Raw genomic sequence first — 26,214 nt, forward strand, 5'->3', positions numbered from 1 at the left:
GGGCGACAGAGCAAGACTCCGTCTCAAAAAAAAAAAAAAAGAATTAAATACAAAGAACAGAATATATTCTAAAGTGAAATACACATTATATGTATCCTTTATGTTAAGCACAGTACCAGTATGTGGAACACAGCATGTGCTCCATAAATATGTATTGGCTTATTGCATAGGAAAGTGTCACCAGAAAATCTAAATAATGGAGAAATTTAAAAGAAAAAAAATCATATTTATTTCTTTCAGCAAAAGTTAAATGAATCCCTACTATGCATGCCATGCTTTGGGCCAGGCATTAGAGAAGTATTATGCACAAAAAATCAGCTGTGTGTGGTGGCGCATGCCTGTAATACCAGTTACTCAGCAGGCTGAGGCAGAATTGCTTGAACCCGGGGGTCAGAGGTTGCAGTGAGCTGAGACCATGCCACTGCACTCCAGCCTGGGCAACAGAGCAAGACAGAGAAATATTATGCAAGGCAGGTAAGATGTGGTTCTTGTCACTATGAGTTCATACCATACAAAATAAAAATAAAGGACAAGTACTCTCTATCACAGCAAATAATCAAAGGTTGTCTATTATTTCTAAACTCAATTTCACATCAAACTTGCTATACTATTACGTCTAATCTAAAAGCATCAATTTCTGCCTCTGACCACCCAGTCACATTTTGATTATTTCAACAGCATATTCAGTATTAACATTAATCTCAACAAATATTCCCTACTGCCAATATGTGCTAGGCATGAAGGACAATACAACACCAATTCCATATTCTAAGAATTGGCAAGTTGGAGAAATGAAATAAACCCATTCATTTACAAACAAACCTTACACGACACTTTGATGGACAGTAGAAAAGATTAAGTGGCAAATTACCGTGACAGATCAAATTACTATGGGGATCTGGAGTAGGAGGAGATCCCTTCTAGTTGGTTGGTGCAATAAGGCATTAAAGAGGAGATAGGGTTGGCTAAATCTTAACGGACCAAGCATAGAGATGTAGGACGTTCTAGGCAAGTGAGAAATGATACACTACACCTAATCAAAAGTCCAAAGATGAGCTACTCTGTATGAAATATGCAGTGGCAACCAGGCACGGTGGCTGACGCCTATAATCCCAGCACTTTGGGAGGCCGAGGCGGGTGGATCGCCTGAGGTCAGGAGTTCGAGACCAGCCTGACCAATATGGTGAAACCCCATCTCTACTAAATACAAAAAATTAGCCAGGTGTGGTGCTGTACGCCTGTAATCACAGCTACTTGGGAGGCTGAGGCAGGAGAATGACTTGAACCCAGGAAGCAGAGGTTACAGGGAGACAAGATTGCACCATTGCACTCCAGCCTGGGCAACAAGAGCAAAACTTTGTCAAAAAAAGAAAGAAAAGAAAAGAGGGATGCAGTGGCCATAAGCATGAAAGGAGAGAAAACTAGAGAAAGAAGCACTTTAATCATTGATGGAGCTTCCTTCAGGCTTATTAACATATTCCAAAAAAAATCACTGTTGTATGTACACATATGCCTTAAATAAAGGTGAGCAACTAGAAAGGGATACAAGCCCCAAGTACGGTATATTTTCCTGACATTTGTGCTTTTAAAGAGTTCATGTAAAGGGCAATGGCATAATACTAGTATAATTCACATAATGCTAGCTCTGGGCTTTGGACTTTTAACCAAATGTTAAAAATGACTCCTTTTCTCTTGTCTCTGCGTGTGCTTCTCTGACTCTCTTGGCCCATTTCCATTCTCTTTCTTTTTTTTCTCTCCATCCTTCTTAGTGTAAGTTAAAAAAAAAAAAAATCAATGCCACAAGTTATGTTTAAATTCAGCCCACATGACATTTCCTTCGCATTTAATTGCTTCCATACAGTTTATATCCGCTAGTCACGCTAGACCCCAGAGTATTAAACATGCTCTTTTACAAAGAAGCTCTTGTCCTGTAATAACCCCCATAATCAAAGTTCAGGAATTATGGGTAAGGCTCAGCTGGCTAATGGGGAAACAAACAGGTTTTTAAATTCATCCAAAGCAGGCTTCAGGCAGGAAGCAAATCAAAGCCGTCACTCTACCACCAGGTTTGAGAGCAAAAACACTGCAGAGGCTAGCTCAAACGAGAGATCTTGGCATCTCTGCACATCCAGCAAATCTGATGCCAGATACTATCTCTTTGGGCTGCCGTGAAGAACCACTAAACAATGCCACTTAAAGACACATGGTTACATTCTCTGTGCTTTCAAGTCAGCCCATTCCAAAAAGATCTAGGAGTGGTCTACAAAGACAGCTCTTAAGATGCCTTTAAATGAATAAATCATTCTTCTTTGTTATTCAGAGTAGACTAAGACAAAAATTATTTTGGAAAAAAAAAAAGATACAGGTTCTCTTTCTGTTGCCCAGGCCAGAGTACAGCAGTGCAATCATAGTTCACTGCAGCCCTGAAATCCTAGGCTGAAGCGATCCTCCTTACCTCAGCCTCCCAAGTAGCTGGGACTATAGTAGTGTGCATCATCACATTCTGTTAGTTTTTAAAACTTTGTAATGGAGATGGGGTCTTGCTCTGTTGCCCAGGCTGGTCTCAAACTCCTGGCCTCAAGCCATTCTCCTGCCTCGGCCTCCCAAAGTTCTGGGATTGTAAGTGTGAGCCACGACAACCTAAAGTTACCTCTTCTATCTTCCTATAGTCAGTTTGGACAACATGTCTGGTCTTCCTTCACACTAATGGACAGCTACAGACATCTCAAGGTCTCTTATAAACTCATATTTCTGGAAACTTTCACAACTTATCCCATAATCTCCCCCACTTCTCAAGAAATCACCTCCCCAAAAGTTCACCTTTGAAACAGTACAAAAGTCATACAACTACACAGGGGCACTAACAGGGATTCTTGGACCGCCCTTATTCACATGGCCCACTTTTCACAAGAATTGTGCCTACTTTTCTTACAAAATCTCTCTAAGCAACATTTCTGGTCTTCCCCACTGTATTCAGATATATGCCTCTCTACCAGCGTCAACAATTTTAAAATCAACATTTAATTTCATGCAATCTCCCCTGTTCAAAACCCATCCAGATCAAGAGCAAAACAATTTGAACTATCAGATCCAGACAGTTGCATCTTAAAGAACTTATTGAAATTTTCTATGGCTTATGCTATGGCTTACATCTCTGATGGTTTTCATAAACAATGCTTTTGTCTATAAAGGTTAGATAGATTGGTTTTGTTTTTGTTTTTTTTTTTTTAAACAGTTTCGCTCTGTCCCCCAGGCTGGAGTGCAGTGCCATGATCTTGGCTCACTACAACCTCTGCCTCCCTGGTTTAAGTGATTCTCCTGCCTCAGCCTCCTGAGTAGCTGGGATAAGAAGCGTGTGCCACCACGCCCAGCTAATTTCTGTTTTTTTAGTAGAGACAGGGTTTCACCATGTTGGCCAGGCTGGTCTCAAACTCCTGGCCTCAAGTAATCCACTCGCCTCAGCCTCCCAGAGTTCTGGTATTACAGGCGTGAGCCACTAAGCCTGGCCAGAATCAATATAGTTTGGATCAGAGATATCATGCTACTCTTAGAAACTAGCAGATAATAAATATATTATTTGTAGCCAATAAACTACTTTTGGTCTATCATAATAAAAAAACAATTCTTAAGCTATCACTAAAACATGATGTCATTTGTCGTTGCTTTATTTTGTATTTACTATACAGATGTATTCTTTATTGTGATGGTCTAGATCTGGACATATTCAGAGCCATAATTATTTTATGTATCAAGTCACTGGTAAATCAAAGAAAAATCAAATTATTTAAACATTCATTTAGGAGCTCATATTTATATTTTGGAAATGAAACCTCATATTTTAATGGCATTTGATATTATTTATTATGCAGGGTCCTTTTATCTTGTTCCACAATATAACTTTTTGTTTTATTCTTGGCAGACTTTACTGTCACTGTACAAAACAGACATTGTTTTAAAAACCCATTTGTAATAAGTGTCAGTAAATATGATCTTTTGCTTCAGCTAAAGCAACTCCATGGCATCAGTTTATACCTCCACACTCATTTGGAAGTTTATAACACTTGTTTTCAGCAGCTCTCAAACCTAGACTCCATACGATATGCACCAGCCACCAAGATGTTTACCAGCCCTCAGAAGGGCCTTTTGAGAACTCTTAAAACTTAATTCGTTACTGACGCTTTGCTTAAAGGACAATGCACTTTAACTAGCCACACACTGGCCCTTTATTCACACACATGAGGTAAGCTGGACATTCCAATGCATGTGCAACTGGGAAATTTGACTCCTTTAATGGTTTTCGACAATTAACTAGGGCTGGCCAATTATTAGGTTAAACAAAAAGCACTGTGGCAAAACTTGACTCACTTCACTACGGCTAATAATTAAAAAAGGCTATGCTGGTCCATCCCTCGCTCTACTCACCTGCCAAAGTTTCAGGCAAAGCCTCAACAACTGGGATCTAACCTTTAAAATCATTTCTTTAATGTTGACACTGCAAATTGTCCCTAATGACCCTACACTCTGCTCCTACTGTTAATAATCACCAACTACTTCATAGTTATTCAAAAGTTAACAACAGACAAATACAAAGAACAATGGCTCCACTGTGTACCATACGGATTATAGCTCTTGGACCTTTGCTTGAGAACACAGCTTTCCAAAGCCCAAAGCACAGTCCCTGTCATCTTCATACTTTGGATGCAGACATGCAAGATCAATAACTCAAGTTTAACTTTTCTTAGATGATAGATAAGATAGCTAAACTTTTTTAAAAGTCTAGGTAAAAAAGATATGTTTTAAATACACCCTTGGTTACAGCTTAACTTTTAGGTAGCTGATCCTTTCTCCCTTCCTGCCTTCCTTCCTTCAAGTTTTTCTACAATGTAGCTTTATGGTTGGATTTTATGTTAAAATGCATAAATACCCAAATATAAGTTGGATGATATAATTTTGTAAGAGAAATCCTTATTTGCCAAAAGTTCCATATGCATAGGGTTGTATTTCACATAGTACCTAAAACAAAGACCCACAAAGTGGGGATGGTGGCACTAGAGAATGCACATGCAGAAAATCTAAGTAATTTTATGAGCAGCACTCAAGTTTACGGCTTCTTTTATGACTCTTAATCCGTCCTACTAAATTCACATGTCTTTACAAATCCCAAATCTGTAACAAGGCCACCAAGTGCTCCCAAATTAGCAAAATACAGAATAGCCTCTTAACTACAATACAAGCTTTAACTACAAAATGCAGCCAAACTCAAACCAGTTTGATAAAATTAAACACGTTTTATTTACTTTATATTGTGAAAGGGCAAACTGGCCTGAGGAAGTTACTTGCATTAATCTGAGTCCCCTTTGCCAGGTATCAAAATCAGTTCCGGTGAATAGAGAAACAAAGATAGGAAAGATAAACATTTACCTGAAACTACAGTTACATAATATTTGGAACTACAAATTTTTAATTGATACTCTCCAAACATAATCTGCTATTTTTATGGCTGTAATTTAGTTATGACGTGTGCCAGCAATAACAGTCCTGTGCACTACAAATTGTGACAACAATTTTACCAAGCTAGGATTGGAGACTGTAATTTTCCTCACAGCAAGTGATGATCATATCAATTCGAGTCATGTTTTCACCCTAGCCTGATAACTTATCTCAGTTAGTTATAAAACACTGATTTCAGACCCCGTTTTCATAGGGTGCTTAAATAAGCTAACGTGTGGTATACAGCAATACAGTGAGAGACATCGAGACATCACAGGTTATATGGGAGCTCGTGGGACTGTGTGGGAGTGTATTCACACCTTATCTAATAGAGATCTTTATTTTCCACATTTTTCTCTCTCTCAAAACTAAATTATCTGTATTATCATAAGAATTAGTACCTCAGGCCCTGTTCCAACCTATCCTGGGAAAGTGTCCTCGTGGAAAAGTCATTCACTGAACATTTTTCAGTCCTTATCTTCCTTGACCTCTGAGAAACACGCCACAGAGCTAACCGTTCTTCCTTCTTGAAAGACTTTCTTCCCTGGCTTCCATGCACCACTCTGGATTTCCTCCTACCTCTCTTTCTGTTCTCTCTCCATCTCTTTACAGGGTCCATCAGGACTTCTCTTTTCTTCTCACTCTATCTGTAACCTCTCTAAGAAATCTCAACCACGCCAGGATTTGAATAATTATACACATTCCCCTATGCCCCATTTACCTCCCTTGGGCATCTTAAAGTCACTTCAAACTCAACATGTTAAATAATTTCTCCACCTCTTCCAAACCTCCCAGTACTGCTTGCTACAATTAGAGGCACCACCAGCCCTGACATTAGACAGCCAGCAATCTGCAAATCTTCCTTTCCTCCTGCTTTACTCGCTGCCTTTATCCAATCCATCACCAAATCCTGTCAAAGGTACCTCCTAATATCCCTTCAATGATTAAAATGATTTCACTTCTTCTCTTTTCCAGTACCACTAAAGCAACTTTTCAGCAATTAAATCACTCTTATGAGTACCTTCATTCCAGAGTGGCAGAATATTCCAGTCACTACTTATACTTCTGGAACTACAATGAAAATTTCTATCCCTGTTTCTCCCCAGTATGGCTCACATCAGACAGTCCTCAAAAACCTGATCAGTTTTGGGCCAGTAGAGACGTCACTTTCTTGAACCACAAAGCCAAATCCCAGTCTCTAGATCATGGTTACCCAGATAAGGCTTTTCACCCTGAGACATCCCATCAGGCATTGCATCCAGTTCTCCAGAATTTAATCCATGTCTGTACTCTACCCAGCCCTGAGGTTATGTGAGGCTTAACCAGTAACAGATACTTCCCACAATGCAAAAACAAAGTAATGCTGTTTTTATCAGTCAAGTCATATATACATATATGCATAGTAAATCTTTGGAAGATAACACAGTAATTGTGAACAGTAGTTACTTCCGAGGAGTAAACCTAGTGTGTGTGTTGGGGTTGGTGGGGGAGGGGGTGCGGTGCTGGGAGGTGGGCAGTACTTTTACTGTTCACTTCTGTTTTTATTTATTTTTTTGAGACAGAGTCTTGCTCTGTCGCCCAGGCTGGAATGCAGTGGCCTGATCTCAGCTCACTCCAACTTCCACGTCCCAGGTTCAAGCAATTCCTGTGCCTCAGCCTCCCAGGTAGCTGGGATTACAGTAGATACGGGGTTTCACCATGTTGGCCAGGCTGCTCTTAAACTCCTGACCTCAAGTGATCCACTCACCATGGCCTCTTAAAATGCTGAGATTACAGGCATAAACCACCGCCAGGCCCCTACTTTTCACTTTATATCCTTCAGCTCTGTTTGGACTTTTTGGTAAGAGTATATATTATTTTTATAACAAAAGGCAGCTTTTTAAAAACAAACCCCAAAATAAATGGAGTCAGTAAAAGTTATGTTTGTTCATTACAGTCACATTTACCATTTGCTTGGGTTTTCTCCTTTCTGATGGGTTATCAAAGTTGCAGCCTCAACTGTGATAGGTGCCTATGTGCCCCTTTGAAAACCTAGGCTAAGAAATGCTTTGCAAGTGCAAACTAGGAGAAAAATATTCAGTATTGAAAAATCTGCAGAAAAGCCATCACAAATGAATTTCTTTTTAAATAAACAACCCAGCATGTGTATTTTTCTCCAGTCACCATGTTTTGATTCCTGAGTCTGTCGCCGGTAATGCTTACCAGCACACTAGTCACAAAAAAGAAGAGAAATTGGATTTTTGTACAGTGTTCAGAATTGAGATGTGCCACAGCAAAATTTTAAAATAATGAGCTAGCATAGAAGTCACAAAGACATGAAATATATTATGTACTAGAAAACAGATTATATACAACCTTTGTGCCACAGATTTCCATTTTGAGATTCAACCTCTTAGAATTATTATTAAGTTAATGAAAGGTATGAATAATTGGTTGATGCATAAAATATAGCTAGAAGGGGCCAGGCGCGGTGGCTCAAGCCTGTAATCCCAGCACTTTGGGAGGCCAAGACGGGCGGATCACGAGGTCAGGAGATCGAGACCATCCTGGCTAACATGGTGAAACCCCGTCTCTACTAAAAAATACAAAAAACTAGCCGGGCGAGGTGGCGGGCGCCTGTAGTCCCAGCTACTCGAGAGGCTGAGGCAGGAGAATGGCGTAAACCCGGGAGGCGGAGCTTGCAGTGAGCTAAGGTCCAGCCACTGTACTCCAGCCCGGGCGACAGAGCAAGACTCCGTCTCAAAAAAAAAAAAAAAAAAATATATATATATATATATAGCTAGAAGGATAGACGGAAAAATAAAATGATAGGTAAATAGATACATAGATGAATAGATAAAGAGATGGATGACAGACATATTAGATAGGTCACTGAGAGAGATAAACAGATTACTGCTTCTCAAACTATCTATGGTGAAGGACCAGGGTTTTATTTCCAATCTGTCAAGACCAGTATGTAGTCCTATTGTGGATGGCTTATACATAGCTCATACCACATGTGACTCACCACACAAGATCGACACACCCAAACTACCCTGTTCCACAAGGTAATTCCATTGGTCACCTACTTGGATGTCACAGCAATGCCATTTTGCCATAAAATTTCTAAATACTCTCAAATTCTGTGTCTAGCTCTTCATAGGCCAGTTACAATTGTACATTGGCATCAGTCCATGGACCATACTTTGAGTAGCACTAAGCTATATAATGAGTTACTTTCCAGCAGTATGCCATCAGTTCTTATTGGTTGGGCATCCACTCTAACTGGTTACTGAATTTGGTAGACCATGCATCAGCCTTGTATAAGAAGGATGAGCAGATTGATTGACAGAACAGTGGATGACAGATAAATTAGATAACAGACTAGCTAGCTAATAAATTAGATGGGAACCAGACAGCTGTTCTTTGTGCAAAGAATATTTCTGAATAAAGTGTTAACAGTGGTACTTTCTATATGGGGGATTCAGAGAAGATCAGAAGAATTTCTTTTCCATTTTTCTCCCTGCAGCAGTGTTTGAACACATAAAATTTTTAATTCAAAAGAGAAAGAAACAATTTAAATGTTCATCAATAGGAGACATGATGTATATTTAAATTCCTAAACAATGGAATACTATGTGGTCCTTAAAGAAAACAGATGTTTATGTACAAAAGAGAAATGAACTCCAAGATACATTATATTAAGTGAAAAAAAAGAAGGTACAGAAGAGTGTGTACAGTACACTACCATTGTATTGTGTTGACATGGTCTAGGTGGATGTCTACATTGATACTCGCATGCTTGTACTCACACAGTTTCTCCGGAAAAACAAAAAACTAGTGCTCTGGGGAGGGGGACAAGAGGACCGGGGGAGAGTGAAAGACTCTTCCCAGTAAATGCCTTTGTACTTATTTTAGCTTTTTGGGACTTAAATGTATTTATTACCTCTTTAAAAATTTGTTTTTTCTTTTTTAATTTAACGAAGTTACCTGAAAACATGAACTTTCGAGTTTAGAAAATGTGTTCCTGAGAGGGAGGCTACTGGCTGCTTAGGCAGGGCATCCTCAGGGAACTGGGCCTAGGTGGGCCCTGATGGGATTACTACGGTTCCAGAATCTCAGTTTTGTCTGTGTCTAGCTGATCAGCCTCAGAGGAACTGAGAAAGTACCAAAAACCACAAGAGAGTATTCTGGGAACAAGCAGACTCAAAAGCTATTCATTTACAAGCAGAAATCATAGATCCAGCAGGGGCGGTCCCAAGTCAAGGGTAGCCTGGTATCTCACTTACTTGGGAAGTAAAGACCACCCACAATTTTGGAACTGTACTTACTAAATTGAATATAGATGGAGCTATGAAAGGATAGATAGAAAGACCATCGTTTCCAGACTCATTTAAGTCAGTATAAAATGCTTAGTTCTCTAAACAACCAGGAAGATCATCACATAGGTGACAATGGTAGAGTCTTATGCTACAGTCACAAAAAGCTAGGACTCGTGTGTCTCAAAACTAAGGGATGAGAAAGTCGACATTTACTAGCAAAAGGTCAATGAGTCCATCCTAGCTGAGGCTCCAGAACCTTAATGGGATGCATAATCATCTACCAACTAACACCTATCTTTTAATACAAGTCAGTACAATCTCTTAGTCTCAGAAACACACCCTCAGCATTTCTGCCTCTATACCTCTCTTCCCATCCCTTTTGTCCCGGAAGGCTTGTCTGCACACCTACCTATATCTTTCCCATTTTTTGAAAGTTCCATTTATGTCTAAGCACCTTTATGAGACTTCTCTGAACACCCAGCCTTTATCCATCTCCCTCTCCACTGCATTTAGTATCTGGAGCTCTGACATTAATCTTGCAGTCAAAGGGGCACAGATACAATGGAATGCCACTTCCAAGCATGGAAGACTCCTACGAATTCCAGCGTGCAAGTTTACAATGAAAATGGCTAAAAATAAGTAATACACGATTCCTGATTCCTTTTGAACACCTACTATGTGGCAGGCACTGTGCTCAAATTATACAATGCCAAGCAAGACAAACATCGTTCTTGCCCGGATGAAGGTTACAGTGCAGTAAAAAAAAAAAGGGGGGGGGGCGGGAAACAGTAATACGGGAGTGGAGCAATGACTGGGAAAACAGAAGGGCCTATGGGAGGAGGAGCAGGAGCATCTAAACCAGAGTGGGGGCTGCAAGTCAGGGAAAATTTCCTCCAGGATGTGGCATCTAAAACTGGTATCTGAAGGTAACGGAGGAGTTAAGCAGGCAAAAAGCAGGGAAATAGTGTTCCAGGTACAGGAAACAGCTTGTGCCAAGTTCCTGAGGCCAGAAGGAGCATAGTCAATGGGAGAAACTGACAGACATTCTGTACAGCTGCAAATTTCAGACCTGTAGTCATACTATAAATGACTGACTGACTGAGGACACACCTTACAAAGGCTTCCGGCAAACCAAGATGGAAGGCAGCTGATGGAGGCTCTAGGACCACACACAGGTCGAAACCAGCTCTTTGGCCTGTTTTGTCTGTGTTCCCCTTCTCTCTCCAGATTCTGTCAGCTGCCTGCAGTGATAAAGCCAGCCACACATTTCTTCTTTTAAGACATACTCACGATGCTAACACACACAGGAGTTCAATGATTTTATTTATTTATTTATTTATTTATTTGAGACAGAGTTTTGCTCTTGTTGCCCAGTATGGAATGGAGTGCAATGGCATGATCTCAGCTCACTGCAACCTCCGCCTCCCGGGTTCAAGCGACTCTCCTGCCTCAGCCTCCTGAGTAGCTGGAATTACAGGCATGCGCCACCATGCCCGGCTAATTTTGTATTTTTAGTAGAGACGAGGTTTCTCCATGTTGGTCAGGCTGGTCTCAAACTCCCGACCTCAGGTGATCTGCCTGCCTCAGCCTCCCAAAGTTCTGGGATTACAGGCGTGAGCTACCGCGCTCAGCTGAGTTCAATGACCTTTAGTTGTAAATTAGCTGAACTGGCTAAAGATCTTTTAGATGGCACAAAGGCAAGGCCCTGGAAGATTGTCGCCCCCTTCACCACCTAAAACCCGAACAATAACAGGAATGAACTTGCAAAGGTGGTGTTTGTGCCAGGCAGTGCGCTCAGCACTTTATAAATGTTTCTTCATTTCACTTCCTCTCCTAAGAGCACTGAGCAAGTGAACGTCATCTTTTCCTTTCTTATTTATTTTCTGCTATGCCTAGATAGAACATTAAATAAAAGCTAGAAGTCCAGGAAAGAGAGCATGCAAGTAAAGAATATGCTGAAAGAAATCCATATGACCGCTGGGTGCGGTGGCTCACACCTGTAATCCCAGCACTTTGGGATGCCAAGGCAGGTGGATCACCTGAGGTCAGGAGTTAGAGACCAGCCTGGCCAACATGGTGAAACCCCATCTCTACTAAAAATATAAAAATTAGCAGGGCGTGGTGGCAGGTGCCTATAATCCCAGCTACTCGTGAGGCTGAGGCAGGAGAATGAGTTAACCAGGGAGGTGGAGGTGGCAGTGAGCTGAGATCGCACCACTGCACTCCAGCCTGGGCGACAGAGCGAGACTCCGTCTCAAAAAAAAAAAAAAAAAAAAAAAAAAAAATTAGCTGGGGATGGTGGCATGTGTCTGTAATCCCAGCTACTCGGGAGGCTGAGGCAGGGAAATTGCTTTAACCAGGGAGGTGGAGGTGGCAGTGAGCTGAGATCGCACCACTGCACTCCAGCCTGGGCGACACAGAGAGACTCCATCTGAAAAATATATATATATTTCTGTAGAGACAGAGTCTCGCTACATTGCCCAGGCTTGTCTCAAACTCTTGGCCTCAAGCAATCCTCCCACCTCGGCACCCCAAAGTGATGAGATTACTGGTGTGAGTCACCTTAGTGGAAATTTTGATGAGAAATAAAATATAAATAGGCATTGGAGGTGTACTACCCATTTCTGGTATATTTGGGTTTTCTTCCATCATCCCTATCTCACCATCAATGACAGTTTCAAATAGGATAACCCAGACTCAGTTCAGAAGCAAACTCTAAAAATCCATCCACCACTCCACCACCACAGTTATGTGATCATCAAGGATACATAATTACAAGATCTAATTATGGGCCACACAACTGGCATGAGACAGCACAGCATAAGGACAGGAACACAGGTTTTGGAATCACAGAGTTCTAATCCCATCTCTGCCACTCACCTATTATGTGACCCCAGGACATTTACTTAACCTCACTGAGCCTCAGTTTACTCAACAGTAAAATGAGGTAATAATATATACCTGTTCATAGGATCACTGTGAGGGTTAAAAGAAATAATATGTGTAAAAGCATCTAGGGTTATGAAAAAGTTCCATACGCATGCAATTCTGTTGCTATCTCTCTGGGATGCACTGACACTCACTCTCTGCCTAGTCTGGCATTCAGCAGGTAATCAACAAATGTCAATTACCTTTTCTGCTCATCTCTCCCCCTTTTCCATTTCCTCTTCCTCCCCTATCCCACACACAAAAACAGCTCAATTTGTAGTGACAATCTAGATTCCAAACAACAAAAACTAGACACTTATCAGATGGAGTTGAGTATCCTCTGCCCAAGATGCTGAAGCAAAAGGGCACTTACAGTGAACATTCTTATTTAGGTTTCTCTTAACCAGGAAAGTTGACTCTAAGTCCTTATTTTAAACTTAAAACTGACTTTCAACTCCAGATCCAGGTTGTCCCTCAAAGCTACAGCTGTAATCCAGAGTCAAAAATCACCTGACCCCTATTGCCAAGGTTTCTGCTTCTGATTTTGGCTGGGTAAATAAGCTATGCATGTTGGGAGAGAGAGAAGGGGAAGCAAGAACTAACTTGTACTGAACATCTCCTGTGTGCCAGATGCTTTAAATATGCTCATCTTTCAAACTACCAGGCAACAGGTATCACTCTCTTCACGTTACAGACAACTGAGGTAGCAAACAGTATTTTTCGAATGACAAAAGGCCCTTATGAAAACAGCTACATAATACTGTCATTCAAAGATAAACAGAAAAAACAAGCCAGAGTCAGAACAATTTTTAAGTAAATATGTTCAGATAGAAAAGGACTTGAAAAACTTACCTCCTACAAACCATTTATTAAGAAGCTACTCAAGCATGTACTGCAGCAAAATGAGGGATAAACCAAACAGACAGGAAGACATGGGAAAAGGAAACCGCACTTCCAGCTATGGAAAGAAGTCCCAGGATGACAGTTCTGTAGTGGGCCTAGTGAATAATCAGTTCAGAACGGCACAGAACAAGAAAGTAATCTTGGCATACAGCTTAAACAAAGAAGACTTGCTAGGTTAGACAAGATTGAGAGCCTAGAAAACTTCTGAGATCATAATAATGGCAAATAATGCATGAACACATTAAAAGGCAATCAGAAATAATAGGGAAAAAATTTAAGAAAGTCATGGTCCAAATATGAAAAAACTACCGGGTAAGACAATTTTAAACAACTGATGAAGAGTGAGAAACCAAAAAAAACCCATTTGACTTTAGGGCTAGATACCTCGTCCTTTGAATGGCCCAGGAATCCTAACACCAGACCCACAGTGCAAGTTTAAAATCCAATCCTAACACACGAGGCAATGAATCATTTCACAGAATTGTAGTCATGTAAATGTTGCCTACGGATTTTCAACTTTAAGAATCATATATGAATAAGATGGTCAACTTTGGGGTAAAGCACAAATACAGGTTATGGGTTCAGGGCTTTGGCAACGTGAAAGCAACATTGTCAAAAAGTGAACGGTAGAACTGGTAGCAGTCCAAACATTACTGACATACACCATAAGGAGTCAAGAAATACTATCAAAAGTTGACAAAAGCCAGGTGTGGTGGCTCGCACCTGTAATCCTAGGGCTTTAGGAAGCCGAAGTGGGAGGATTGCTTGAGGCCAGGAGTTTGAGACCAGCCTGGGCAGCAGAGGAAACCCTGTCTCTACAAAAAAGTTAAATAAATTAGCCAAACATGGTGGTGCAAACCTATAGTACTAGTTACTCGGGAAGCTGAGGTGGGAGGATCACTTGAGCCCAGGAGTTTGAGGCTGCAATGAGTTATGATTCCCACTGCACTCTAGCCTGGATGACACAGAGAGACCCTGTCTTAAAAAAAAAAAAAAAAGTGATTATTAAAAAAAGGTGACCTAACAGACAAACTTAAAACGTAATAAACATCAAACCCGGAGAGAAAGAAGAAAACTAGCTTAAAGAGCTCCATTCTCACTTTCATATCAGGTGCTAAATGTTGATAAATCAAAACATGGTGGTAAAAGCATATTACTTAGGCTTAAGAAGGTAACAGTCTAAGAATTAAATATGGAAACAGTTGAAAAAATTTAAAAAAAATTAAAAGGTTCCCTCTGTGAGCCTTGAGGAGGTGAAGGAAACCATTGTTTTTCAACAAAAGTCCTCCTGTATATTGGATTTGTTACCAAGTGCATGGATCACTTGGACAAAAATAATTTTCTGTCACACATTTCAGAAAAGGCAGGACACTAAAATTGTCACTAAAAATTAGACGTAACAGTCAAATGTTATAGTCGGAATTGTATTTAAGAGGAGGATAAAATCTTTTTTCTTATAAAATCCCGTTATTCAAATGAAAGATTTTTATAAGAATGTTTGCAAAAGAGTAAAGATGGGAAATTCTACTGAAGCTAGATAACTTTCTTCTTCATAATTCCCCATTTTCTGTAAAAGCATGCATTCTATTTATAATCAGAGACCTTTTAAAAATTTAATGTGATCAGTATTCAATCAGTGTGCCAGGTTGCTCAACACCTCAGCCTGATTCATGAGAATTAGAGGACAGCAGGAATAATGAATGAACACAGTGGTTTTCAGTGGCTAAGTGTTTTAACATTCAATCTGCTTCGTTGTTACTCTAATTTTTACGAACTTTTTATTTAGAGATCGGGTGGGAGTGGTAGGGGCTGCAGATAGGCACCACCGTGCCCTGGTCATTATTACTCTAAAGGAATATGTGAATACCACAGGACATCTGAACACCACAGGAAAGGTGTGAATGCTCAGGAAAGGTGCCTTCAGGAGGTTCCAGAAAGTGACTACATCATATACCTAGGAACAATCTTACCTGAGAAAATGACAAAAGGCTTTTTTAAAGCTTCTTAGATGTCCAGGCTCTATTTCCCATTAAGTTCATTGTTTAGCTAAGGAAGTGACATGGGGGAAAGGTGGGGGTGGGGAAAAAGGAAAAGTGTTCCCTAGGTAGACAGCAACAGATTAGAGGTCCAGTCCAGGATCCACCATTAAATAACCATATGACTTTCCCAAATTCCTATCATCACCCTTCCCTGGCCTCAGCTTTCTAGTCAAAAACTAAACAAAACAAAATTGACCCTTGTCATTCTAAAATCCTTTGATTTCTAACTTATAAAGCCCTCAACTCCCAACAAAGTCAAGAAAAAGATTCTTCTTTTGGCTGGGCATGGTAGCTCATGACTGTAATCCCAGTACTTTGGGAGGCCAAGGCAGGAGAATCACTTGAGTCTAGGAGTTTGAAACTAGCCTAGGCAACATAGTGAAACCCCATCTCTACCCCAGCCAAAATAAAAAATAAAATAAAATAAAAATTAAAAAAAAGGTTTATCTGCTAGCCCCAGCCCTATTTCATAGATGGCAAGTAAAGTAATAAACAGACTTAATGAAAATTAACTCTGAGTGAGTCACCATCATTTTTCAAGCTTCTACTTAATCCACTGAAATATATTACCTTTTGAGGCTGTGTAACAAAGTGTATGACTTTGTTATATATATGTTATATGTTTGTAATATACCTTATTACAACTTTAAACAAACTCTACAAGAAATTCAGAGAACTCTTGGCAGATTGCTTATCCTGAAAGAAAATAGTCACTGACAAATTCTTAACCTCTCTTAGTCACTTGGCCAAAAAACTTCCAGAGATAGCACCAGATCAGGCCAGCCTACTACTTACACATTTTTTTCAGCTGTCACTTTCGTTGACTACCCAGAGTGAAATGAAGATGCATTCTGCTTTGGATTGGAGAGCGGTTGTGGCTGGGGGGATGGGCAGAGAGATCACAGCAACTTTCTCTAAATCCAAGGCTAATTTCACTTTTGCCCTTGTTCACAGGCAGTTCTGAGCTACTCCAATCACTCCAAACACAATGTATAAAAGCAATTTTTTTGTTTTGCTTTTGTTTCAGGGTCTTTTTCATCTAGTTTTCCTCAGATATTAGGCAAGTTTAGCTCTTATTTCATATTTTTAATAATCACAGTTAATGCTGATCATATACCATACATAAGTGTGTATATATTCATAAACACAGTTTAGAAATTACGTAGGGCTGGGCATGGTGGCTCAAGCTTGTAATGCCAGCACTTTAGGAGGACGAGGCAGGCGGATCACTTGAGGTCAGGAGTTCGAGACCAGCCTGGCTAACATGGTGAAACCTCCACTCTACTAAAAATACAAAAATTAGCCAGGCATAGTGGCGGGTGCCTATAATCCCAGCTACTCGGGAGGCTGAGGCAGGGGAATTGCTTGAACCCGGGAGGCGGAGGTTGCAGTGAGCCAAGATTGTGCCACTGCACTACAGCGTGGGTGACAGAGTGAGACTTTGTCTCAAAAAAAAAAAAACAAGCAAAAAAAAAGTCATGTTATTACATCACATACTTGACTCCACCCGCTACTTAGAAGTCAAAGGACTGAGCACATGTACAAACTATCACTCAATAACCCAGAGAAGACCAGCTGTGGCATAAACGACCATCAAGTCTGTTTCAGAAACTCAGCATTATACCAACCTCAGAAACACAAAAAGAACTCCTTGAACAAGATACTAACAGCCTTGAGATGGGGAAGGAATAAGAATTGGTCACTGGTATGAGTCAAAGGGCTCACTACAGTAAACTTCATCCATCACTGTGTATTCATTCTTAGGGCTCTCTCATAGCAATCAAAGCATCAAATATTAGTGCCAAAGAAAGGCTTGATTAAAGTTTTAAAATTGCACATAGTCTTTTGAACTAAGGCTACTCTACTAAAGAAATATAGGCTTTAAAATGGAATCTAAGTCAGTTTTTTAGGAGAGGAGTTTCCCTCACTGGCAGTGCAGGCAATCCTGAACCAAGTGGTCAGGCTGGCACAACTTCCATCTTTGATAGCCTGACCCTATGACCTCGATGGAACATTTCAAGTTCCAGCTTGGTTTCTCCTGAGGAATGTAGTTATCTAGGGTACCACAATTGAAACAATCTCCTCTAGTGTTTGAGAATATATTTTCCTGTGGGGTGTAATTTGATAATTTGAACTAATGTAAAATTCATGACATCAAAAAGCTGGAACAATGTGAAAGGAAGAACAGGCTTGTGATTTGATGGTATTTTAGGTTAACAAGTTTAATGTAATAAAACTCCTGACACAATTTCCGCACGATTGATTTGTCCAGCCCACAGCTACTTCACCACACAGTTGCTAATTACATCACTGTGCTGTGTGGTCATTATGTCACCCAGTTGGGAGCCCTACGGCCTACCAGCCACTGTTCACTTTTCCAGCTTGCTTTTCCCAAGAAGACAGAAACTGCAGACCACCTACTTCACCAAAAGTCCCTCTGTTCCCCAAGTTTCACAGCTTTTCTCTCATTTATCTCACATCCCAAAGGGCCTGGCTCTGGACTATCTGACTCAGAGTAACCAAGGAAGGGACTAAGGGTCTGTGCCCAGGAGTTGGCTTCAATCCTGCAGATTCAGAGCAGAGTCACCTGTGTGTTTTATGGTGGATGAACTTCACCACACTCTCCTCCGCTTCTGATCCCTTACAATTCCAACACCCAGAGACTCACTCCCTGCTTCCAGCTCTCCGTATCTGTGAAATAACCGTGGAAGGACACACACCATTTCTTTCTTTCTTTCTTTCTTTCTCTCTCTCTCTGTCACACACACACACACACACACACACGAACACACGCGCGCGTTGGGCACTGTGACTTGGTGCCGTCTTCGGCTCCAAGCTGACTTACTTGAGGAAGTATCTCTGGCCAGTGGCCGTGAAGGTCATCTCCCAGCCCGGGGGCAGCGGCAGCTCGTCGGTCACGTCGTAGGACTGCTGGCGGAGGTGCGCGTGCTGCTGCGCGGGGCTACCCGCAGCACCCGCGCCGGTGCCCAGCTGCAGGGACGCGGGCGACGAGTGCGAGCGGACATGCTGCGCACCCCCAGCCAGTCGAGGCCCCGGGTGGCCGCCCGACGAGTCGGTGCTGGACTGGCGCGAGTGCGAGCCCGAATCAGGCTCCTTGAAGAAAGACTCCGGCAGGATCTTCTTCCGCCACGAGCTAGGCTTCGGGTTCATGACAGAGTTGAAGAGGGCTTCGAGGTCTGTGTCTAGGTCCTGCGTGACGTGGATCACTTGCTGCCCAGGCGGCGGGAGCGGAGGGGGCGCCGAGGCCGGATTCATCTTCTGCAAAAAGAAGGTCAGATCAGCCTTTTATTTAAAGTCGGAGGAAGTGGGTAAAAGGGTTATAGGGTGAGAGGGCGAGATGGTGGGAGGAAGAATAGAGGGAAAAGGAAACGAGGAGACAGATAATTGCCCGCCTGGAGATCCCAGACACTCAGCGGTAAGACCAGCAGGATGGGGGAGGGGTCCCTCCTGGCCTCGAGAATTATGCAACTTTCTTGAAGCAAAGAAGTTGCCGGGAGGAGGAGAAGGAAGGGCGAGGGGTGGAGGGAGTAACTGCACTCGAGGCGTGCTGAACCGCAGGATGGCAAAGGAAAGGTCGCAGCTTTCCAGGACAGGCAGCCCCCCGAAATAAGTTCAGCCCGAGCCAACTCCACCACGTCTCGACTCCGGAAGCCCGGGGAGCCTGGAGCCCTGGAGTGGTGCCGGGTGAGCGCGCGAGCTCCAGCGGGCACTACCTGGGCGGGCAGCGAAGCTGAGCCTGAGAGCGAGGCGGCCGCCGTCCCGCCCGAACTTGCCGTCGGGCCTGGGTAGCTCGGGTGAGTCCCGAGATTGCGGAGCTGGAGCCGAGGCTTGGCTGACAAATCCTGACCCGACTCGGTGCCCGGCAGTCTAGGGGCTTCGGCTCTCACATCCCCCGAGCTGGCCTAAGGAGCTCGCGCTGGGCGAAAAAGAGGCGCAGGAGAAGCAGACAGAGCGGCCGCAGCAGCTCCCGGACTGTCCCATAAACAAAGTTTGGAGCAAACTCCCACCCCCAGGAAAGAGGCGGGCCCGAAAGTTGAGCTGTTGAATTATGTATGACCTCCTAGTCCCTAGCCGGCCGGCCCCCGCTCGCCCCTCCTCTTCCTCCTCCTCCTCCTCCCACTCCGGCTCCAGAAAACCCTGGGCGTGATGGGTACTTTACTGGGTAAGAGGAGACGGGTGCCCCCCACCCAGTGCTCCCGGCCGCGCGGGCCTCTCCCGCGGAGCCCTGCATCTGCGTTCCTTTGAGTTTACCACGGACTTGGGGCGGGATCAAAGGGAAAGTGGCCTGAGCCTGTTTCATCAAGGGCTTGTGGACCGAAACCAAGGCCGGGGGTGGCGGAGGGCACGCGGATGAGGGGCTCAGGCCTAGGAAGGGCCGGTCCTGGACACCGCGCCCTCCCCTGCAGCCAGGCGCCGTGGCCGGCAGCACCCGGAGCGCCGCGCTGACCAGCGATTCTGCCCGAAGGCCGGCCCGGGTGCGCCCCGGCGCGGGGAGACTCCAACAAGGCCAGCCTTTCCACGAGAGGCTGCTTAGCTCTTGTGACCATATTTGGTCTGGCGAGGAGGCATCTTGGCTGCCTGGGTCTCAATTGTCTGCTAGAGCACAGACGGTGCCCAGAAAGTGCCTCTGTCACTGGAGATGCGGCTTCGCCAACGGGTGGGTTGTAAACAAACAACTTTCAAACCATTCATCAATCCTTAATTTCCTCTACGGGGGTGACTCTGGCCACTAGGGATTGAAAAGAAACCGGGTCAAAGCTGGGTGCTGGAAGAGCAGAGCAGTTGCGCCCCCCTCCCCCGCAACATCCGTGAGGGTTGTGGGAGGATTGGAATGTCCCTGCCGCCCTCCAGGGAGCCTGGAGCTGGGATGGAACCCGAGCAGGTGGCTGGGAGTAGGGAGGGTGCGCCAATGACCCGAAAAAAGCCACCCACCTTCCCACCGACTAGATCTGGGCGAGGGGTGGAGACCCCCTGCCTCTAGCTAAGGGAGAAAGGTCAAGCCTGGCGAAACAGCTGCGGGAAGTGGGAAGAGGCCTTGCCCTTCAGAGCAGCTCAATTTCTTTTCTCTCTGGTTCCCTTTCCACTGAAGGGAAAGGGTGGAGGGAGATGGCGAGGTAAGCCAAATTCCAGGAAACCCCTACCCCACCCCATTTGATTCAAATAGGAGTTTATTAAGTAAATCAAATGAGACAATGTAAAGCACTTCGCACAGTACCGGGCTGATTACGTAAGTGTTGAAACAGAACTGGATGTTCTTCAAGTTCACGTATTGTGCCTTAATTTTTCTTTTTTCTTTCTTTCTTTGTTTTTCTTTTTCTTTTTTTTTTTTTTTTTTTTTTGAGAGAAGTCTCGCTCTTGTCCCCCAGGCTTTAGTGCAATAGCTCCATCTCGGCTCACTGCAACCTCGGCCTTCCAGGTTCAAACGATTCTCCTGCTTCTACCTCCCGAGTAGCTGGGATTAAGGCGCCTGCCACCACCACGCCCAGCTAATTTTTGTATTTTTCAAAAGTAAAGACAGGATTTCACCATGTTGGCCAGGCTGGTCTCAACTTCTGACCTCAGGTGATCCACCCGCCTCGGCCTCCCCTAAGTGCTGGGATTACAGGCATGAGCCACTGCGCCCGGCCTGCCTTAATATTTTTATAGGGTAAAATAAAGTCAAAGTTAAAATCTGGAGCTGCCTTGAAGGAGAAAAGTTTAAGGAAAAGACAAGGCCACTGATAGTTTTGCCTCGGAAAAGGTAGGAGAATGTTGGGGCCACTTCCTGAAAGGCTACATCCATATCCAAAACAGAACAACACCCACCAAAGTGAGCCACCTCACCTGTTATCTGTACTTGGAGGTGTGCTCCAATTCCAGACTCCTCACAGACTGGAAAAAATTAGGGCTGCCTTAGACGAAGGCAAGCATACATGTATCATCCTTTTTTTTGTTTTTTGAAATGGATTCTCACTCTATTGCCCCAGCTGGAGTACAGTGGCATGATCTCAGCTCACTGCAACCTCCGCCTCCCGGGTTCAAGCAATTCTCCTGCCTCAGCCTCCCGAATAGCTGGGATTACCGGCACCCACCATCACACCTGGCTAATTTTTGTACTTTTAGTAGAGATGGGGTTTCATCGTGTTGGACAGGATGGTCTCGAACTCCTGATCTCCAGTGATCTGCCTGCCTTGGCCTCCCTAAGTGCTGGGATTACAGGCGTGAGAGACCACTGCTGGCCATGTATCATCTTCAAATGTAAGCAGAGGACAGCTCCTTTCAGGAGCCTTTGAAACCAGATGTTTTCCGTGAAGCAAGTCCTCTGCCCATAGGACTGGCAAAAGGAAAGGGGAAGCTAGTACAGGTCACTCCTTGGAAGGTAGAATATCTGCAAGCTACTCTCAGAAGCCATCACAGTTGCAACAATGGAGGAAATAAGCTATCGAACTAGAGGAAGTGACTGGAACCTAATGATAGTAATTCAGAAGTCACAAGGCTGACTTGATGATTAAAGGATGAAAACTTGAGGTCAGCTCTACTCCAGGAAGGTCCTCACCCCAGAAGAAAGGTGAGAGTCAGGGTTGGAATTGAATGGGCAGTGAGAATCAGGATTGGATGCAGTCTTCGTTTCTTTCCAAGCTTCAAGAAATAGTGCAACAGATGAAGTAGATGTCTGAAACAGAAATTGCCCTTAACACAGGATAACTGAAAAACTCCCAGTTCTTCTTAAATGGCATATAAGATGTAATAGTGAATAATTCAAAAGATTTGCTGTTGTCCCAGCCATTCCAACAATAGCTTCAGATTAAATAACATTTACAGGTGTCTTGTATGTATCAGGTACTGCCCATAAGAGACAGCACAGTGAATAAGTGTATAATTTCTGGAGCAAAACAGTTGAGTCACCTCAGACAAGACGTTTAAGCTCTCTATTCCTGGGTTTCCTCCTTTGTAAATTAGGGACAATAACAGTACCCACCCCACGGGATTCTAGGTGAAAACATGTACTTGTTTTATTTGTTGATATGTGATTTAGAACACAATCTTTGAAGCTGGCTCTACCCGCTACATTATGCCAGTAGCTTACCATTCCTAAGTCACAGTTTGCTCATTTACAAATTGGAAATAATATTGTGGTAGTCTCTCTGCTACATTGCAGCCTTTCAATGGCCCAGCCTCATGTTATCAATACCTTTAAGTAGCCCCTTACACTTAATCTGGACTGGGCCAGTGATTTGCCTTAACCAGGAAAATGTAGCAGTGAAGTTGTGCCACTTCCCTGCCTTTCCCATCCCATCTCCTAGGAAGGTATAGAAGCTTCCAGTTTGTACTTTTAGGAGACCTGAGCCACTGGGAAGTCCAGTTACCCTGCTGGATAAACCACATGGAGAAGGAAAGGCCCTGAGATACTTGGAGAGAGGGAAAAGTCCTGCTGCCCAGCACCTGAGCTGAGCCCAGCCTCAGCCAACCCCACTAGCGGACTGCAGCCACATCAGTGATCACCAATAAGACCAGCAGAGCTGCAGAGCCAAGACTAGTCCAGATTGCAGAATTGGGAACAAATAAAATGGATGTTGCTTTAAGCCACAAAATATTGAAATTTTTTTTTTTTAAATGCAGAATGTGCATTCTAAGAATAAAAAAAAATGCAAATAAAGTCTCTTTTTTTTTTAGACAGGGTTTCACTTTGCTGCCCAGGCTAGAGTGCAATGGCTTAATCTCAGCTCACTGCCCCCTTCACCTCCCAGGTTCAAGTGATTCTTGTGCCTCAGCCTCCTGAGTAGTTGGGACTACAGACATGCACCACCATGCCCAGCTAATTTTTTTAGTAGAGACAGGATTTCATCATGTTGGCCAGGTTGATCTTGAACTCCTAGCCTCAAGTGATCTGCCCACCTTGGCCTCCCAAAGTGCTAGGATTATAGGCTTAAGCCATCACACCCGGCCACAAATAAAGTTCTTCACACAAAGCCTGCTTAACACACTAAAGCACTCAACAAATATGGCTGTTTTTTCTCATGGAGACCTAAAGATAAGAAAACTGGATCGATGAGTTAGAAAGTGTTTTGTCAAAATATATACAATGAAACTATGTAAAAAAAAAAAAAAATCCTGAGATTCAGCCCAGGGTTTGTAACTCTAGACCACAGCGTATTCTCCAGAGTGCATCCTGTGTGCGGAGTTGCTCCCTGGTATTGCCATTTTAAATCGTGTGATACCTTTTGTCTGACTATCTCATAGAGAAACTCCACAGCTTTTATAAGATAATCAGTTGAGAACATACTCCTACTGATAGATATGTAAATCTTTCCATTTGCAAACACTTTCCAACAAAGTCCATCGCCTACTTCTAAATCCTCCCCTCAACACACTTCCTACTGAGGCTTCTCTTGAGTCATCCCTTTCTCTTCCCTCTCTGTTCACATCCAATCAGTGCCAAGTGCTATTGGTTCTTTCTTCTGGTGTCCCCAAAAATCCATACTTCCCTTCCCACTCTCAGGACAGGACCTTATCTCAAAATGCTTGAAGTGGTCTCCTAACTGGTTTCTCTGCCTCCAGTCTCTATTTTCTGGTCTCCTTCTTTTATGATGTCATTACCTAGCTCAGAAGTTTTTTAAACAACTGTTCATAAGTATATAAGTCAAAGCTATCAATCCAGCACTAAAGGTTTCCCAACACACTGCCATCTTCATAGCTTTCTGACCCTGTTTCTTAGATGGCCCCATAATAAAGTGTCTTTCTCTCAGTTCAGCCAGGCTCTGACCCAAGCATATTTTGCCTAATTCTTTACTACACTTATCTGAACTCTGCTATTTGAATTCTGCTCAAAATTGTCCTCCAAACTCCATTGACAGGCGTTTAGTAATCTCTCCTTTCTTCCTAAATTCTCCTTGTTCTTGTCTTTCTCACTCTTTCCACATGTAATCAAACATGTAACCAAACACTGCCTTATACTGTTTTTTGAGACAGAGTCTCACTCTGTCGCCCAGGTTGGAGTGCAATGGCGCAATCTCAGCTCACTGCAACCTCTGCCTCCTGGGCGGAGGCTGGGATTCTCCTGCCTCAGCCTTTCAAGTAGCTGGGATTACAGGTGCCTGCCATCACGCCTGGCTAATTTTTGTACTTTTAGTACAGATGGGGTTTCACCATGTTGGCCAGGCTGATCTCGAACTCCCGATCTCAGGTAATACACCCACCTCGGCCTCCCAAAGTGCTGGGATTACAGATGTGAGTCACCAGGCACAGCCTATATTGTATTGTAACATTCACCTCAGAATATCTTGCCTCCCCAGCTGGATTGTAAATAGCTGCAGGGCTAGAAGCAGCTTAAATTTCTTTATGAGGCCAGGTGCAGTGGCTCACACCTGTAATCCCAGTACTTTAGGAGGCCAAGGCAGGCAGATCACCTGAGGTCAGGAGTTTGAGACCAGCCTGGCCAACATGGTGAAACCTCATCCCTACTAAAAATACAAAAATTAGCCATGCATGGTGGTGCACACCTGCAATCCCAGCTACTCAGGAAGCTGAGGCAGGAGAATTGCTTGAACCCAGCAGGTGGAGGTTGCAGTGAGCTGAGATCATGCCACTGCACTCCAGCCTAGGCAACAGAGTGAGACTCCATCTCAAAAAAAAAATTTCCTTATGAAACTGCTCCTAAGAAGGCCACAATTCCTTGTTGAGAGCATAATGATCCTTAGATGATTTTGCCCATCCCTCTTTCAGCACCCATTAGTGTACTATGAAGTTTGTTAGATAATTTCTCACCATTCACTATAATTTCAACTACTTCTGGACTCAACTCTTTAACCAGATTGCAAGCTCTTTGAGTACAAGTCTAAGAGAACTTCACTTTCTTTTTGTTTTTCCCATGCCTGACAAAGTGTTTTCCATGCAGGAGTGTTCTGTACATGCCTAGCCCAGTGGATTTTGCCCCTGCTATTCATCTGCCATTTTTGTCTCAGGAAAGCCTCAGCTGCTTTTCTCAGCCCTACCTCTGGATTGCTGACTTGGTCTGAATGACTGATTCCAGCAAAGATGTACGGTTAGAAACTTGGTGGGGTGGCTAAGTTAAAGGACTGTGGTCCCAGAAGCCCTTGGGGCAGAACCTGCCCTGACTTGCTGAACCAGTATGGAGAAAATTCCCAGAGCCAGGGTTGGGTCACCATTAGCAACTGAAGAGTAGCAAAACAGACAAGGACCTTGAATAGATAAAGGTTTGAATAATGGAGAGTCCAAAAAACTATAGAATAAGGTTAAACTTTATTTCAACATGAGGATAAGAGTTGACTAGTTCCTTGACAAATCAAACGTGATACTTGCGTTTTCATAATTTACCATATCCCAAGTGTCTAGCACAGTGTCCAGCATGTAGTAAATATGCAAATACCTAAATAAAAAATAATTGGTGCTGTCACTCATTTCTGCATTTACTCTTTCGTTGCCATGCTTCACTTTGTTCTTAATAAATGCATCACTGGCATGATGATAAGGAAGATAATTTTGATGACGATGATGATGATGATGATCATGGAAGGCACTATTTTTTTTTTTTT

At 43.2% G+C, this 26,214-nt stretch overlaps 1 protein-coding gene across 3 annotated transcripts in view; it reads right to left on the reverse strand.

Moving 5' to 3' along the window:
- The window catches only part of WWTR1 (WW domain containing transcription regulator 1), a 154,424-nt gene that overhangs the window by 122,989 nt on the left and 5,221 nt on the right, over positions 1-26,214 (reverse strand). Inside the window, exons 1-2 of one of the 3 annotated variants that reach the window (XM_011958938.1) lie at positions 19,396-19,732; positions 18,507-18,940 (exon numbers count right to left, since the gene is read on the reverse strand). In XM_011958938.1, coding sequence (XP_011814328.1) covers positions 18,507-18,937 — 431 coding nt within the window. In that variant the 5' untranslated portion in view covers positions 18,938-18,940; positions 19,396-19,732. Of the gene's footprint in view, positions 1-18,506; positions 18,941-19,395; positions 19,733-26,214 lie in introns of those variants that run through there. The other 2 variants (XM_011958939.1, XM_011958940.1) reach the window with 2 other exon arrangements.

This window comes from Colobus angolensis, unplaced genomic scaffold (assembly GCF_000951035.1).
Source record: "Colobus angolensis palliatus isolate OR3802 unplaced genomic scaffold, Cang.pa_1.0 Scaffold48, whole genome shotgun sequence".
Taxonomy (NCBI): domain Eukaryota; kingdom Metazoa; phylum Chordata; class Mammalia; order Primates; family Cercopithecidae; genus Colobus; species Colobus angolensis.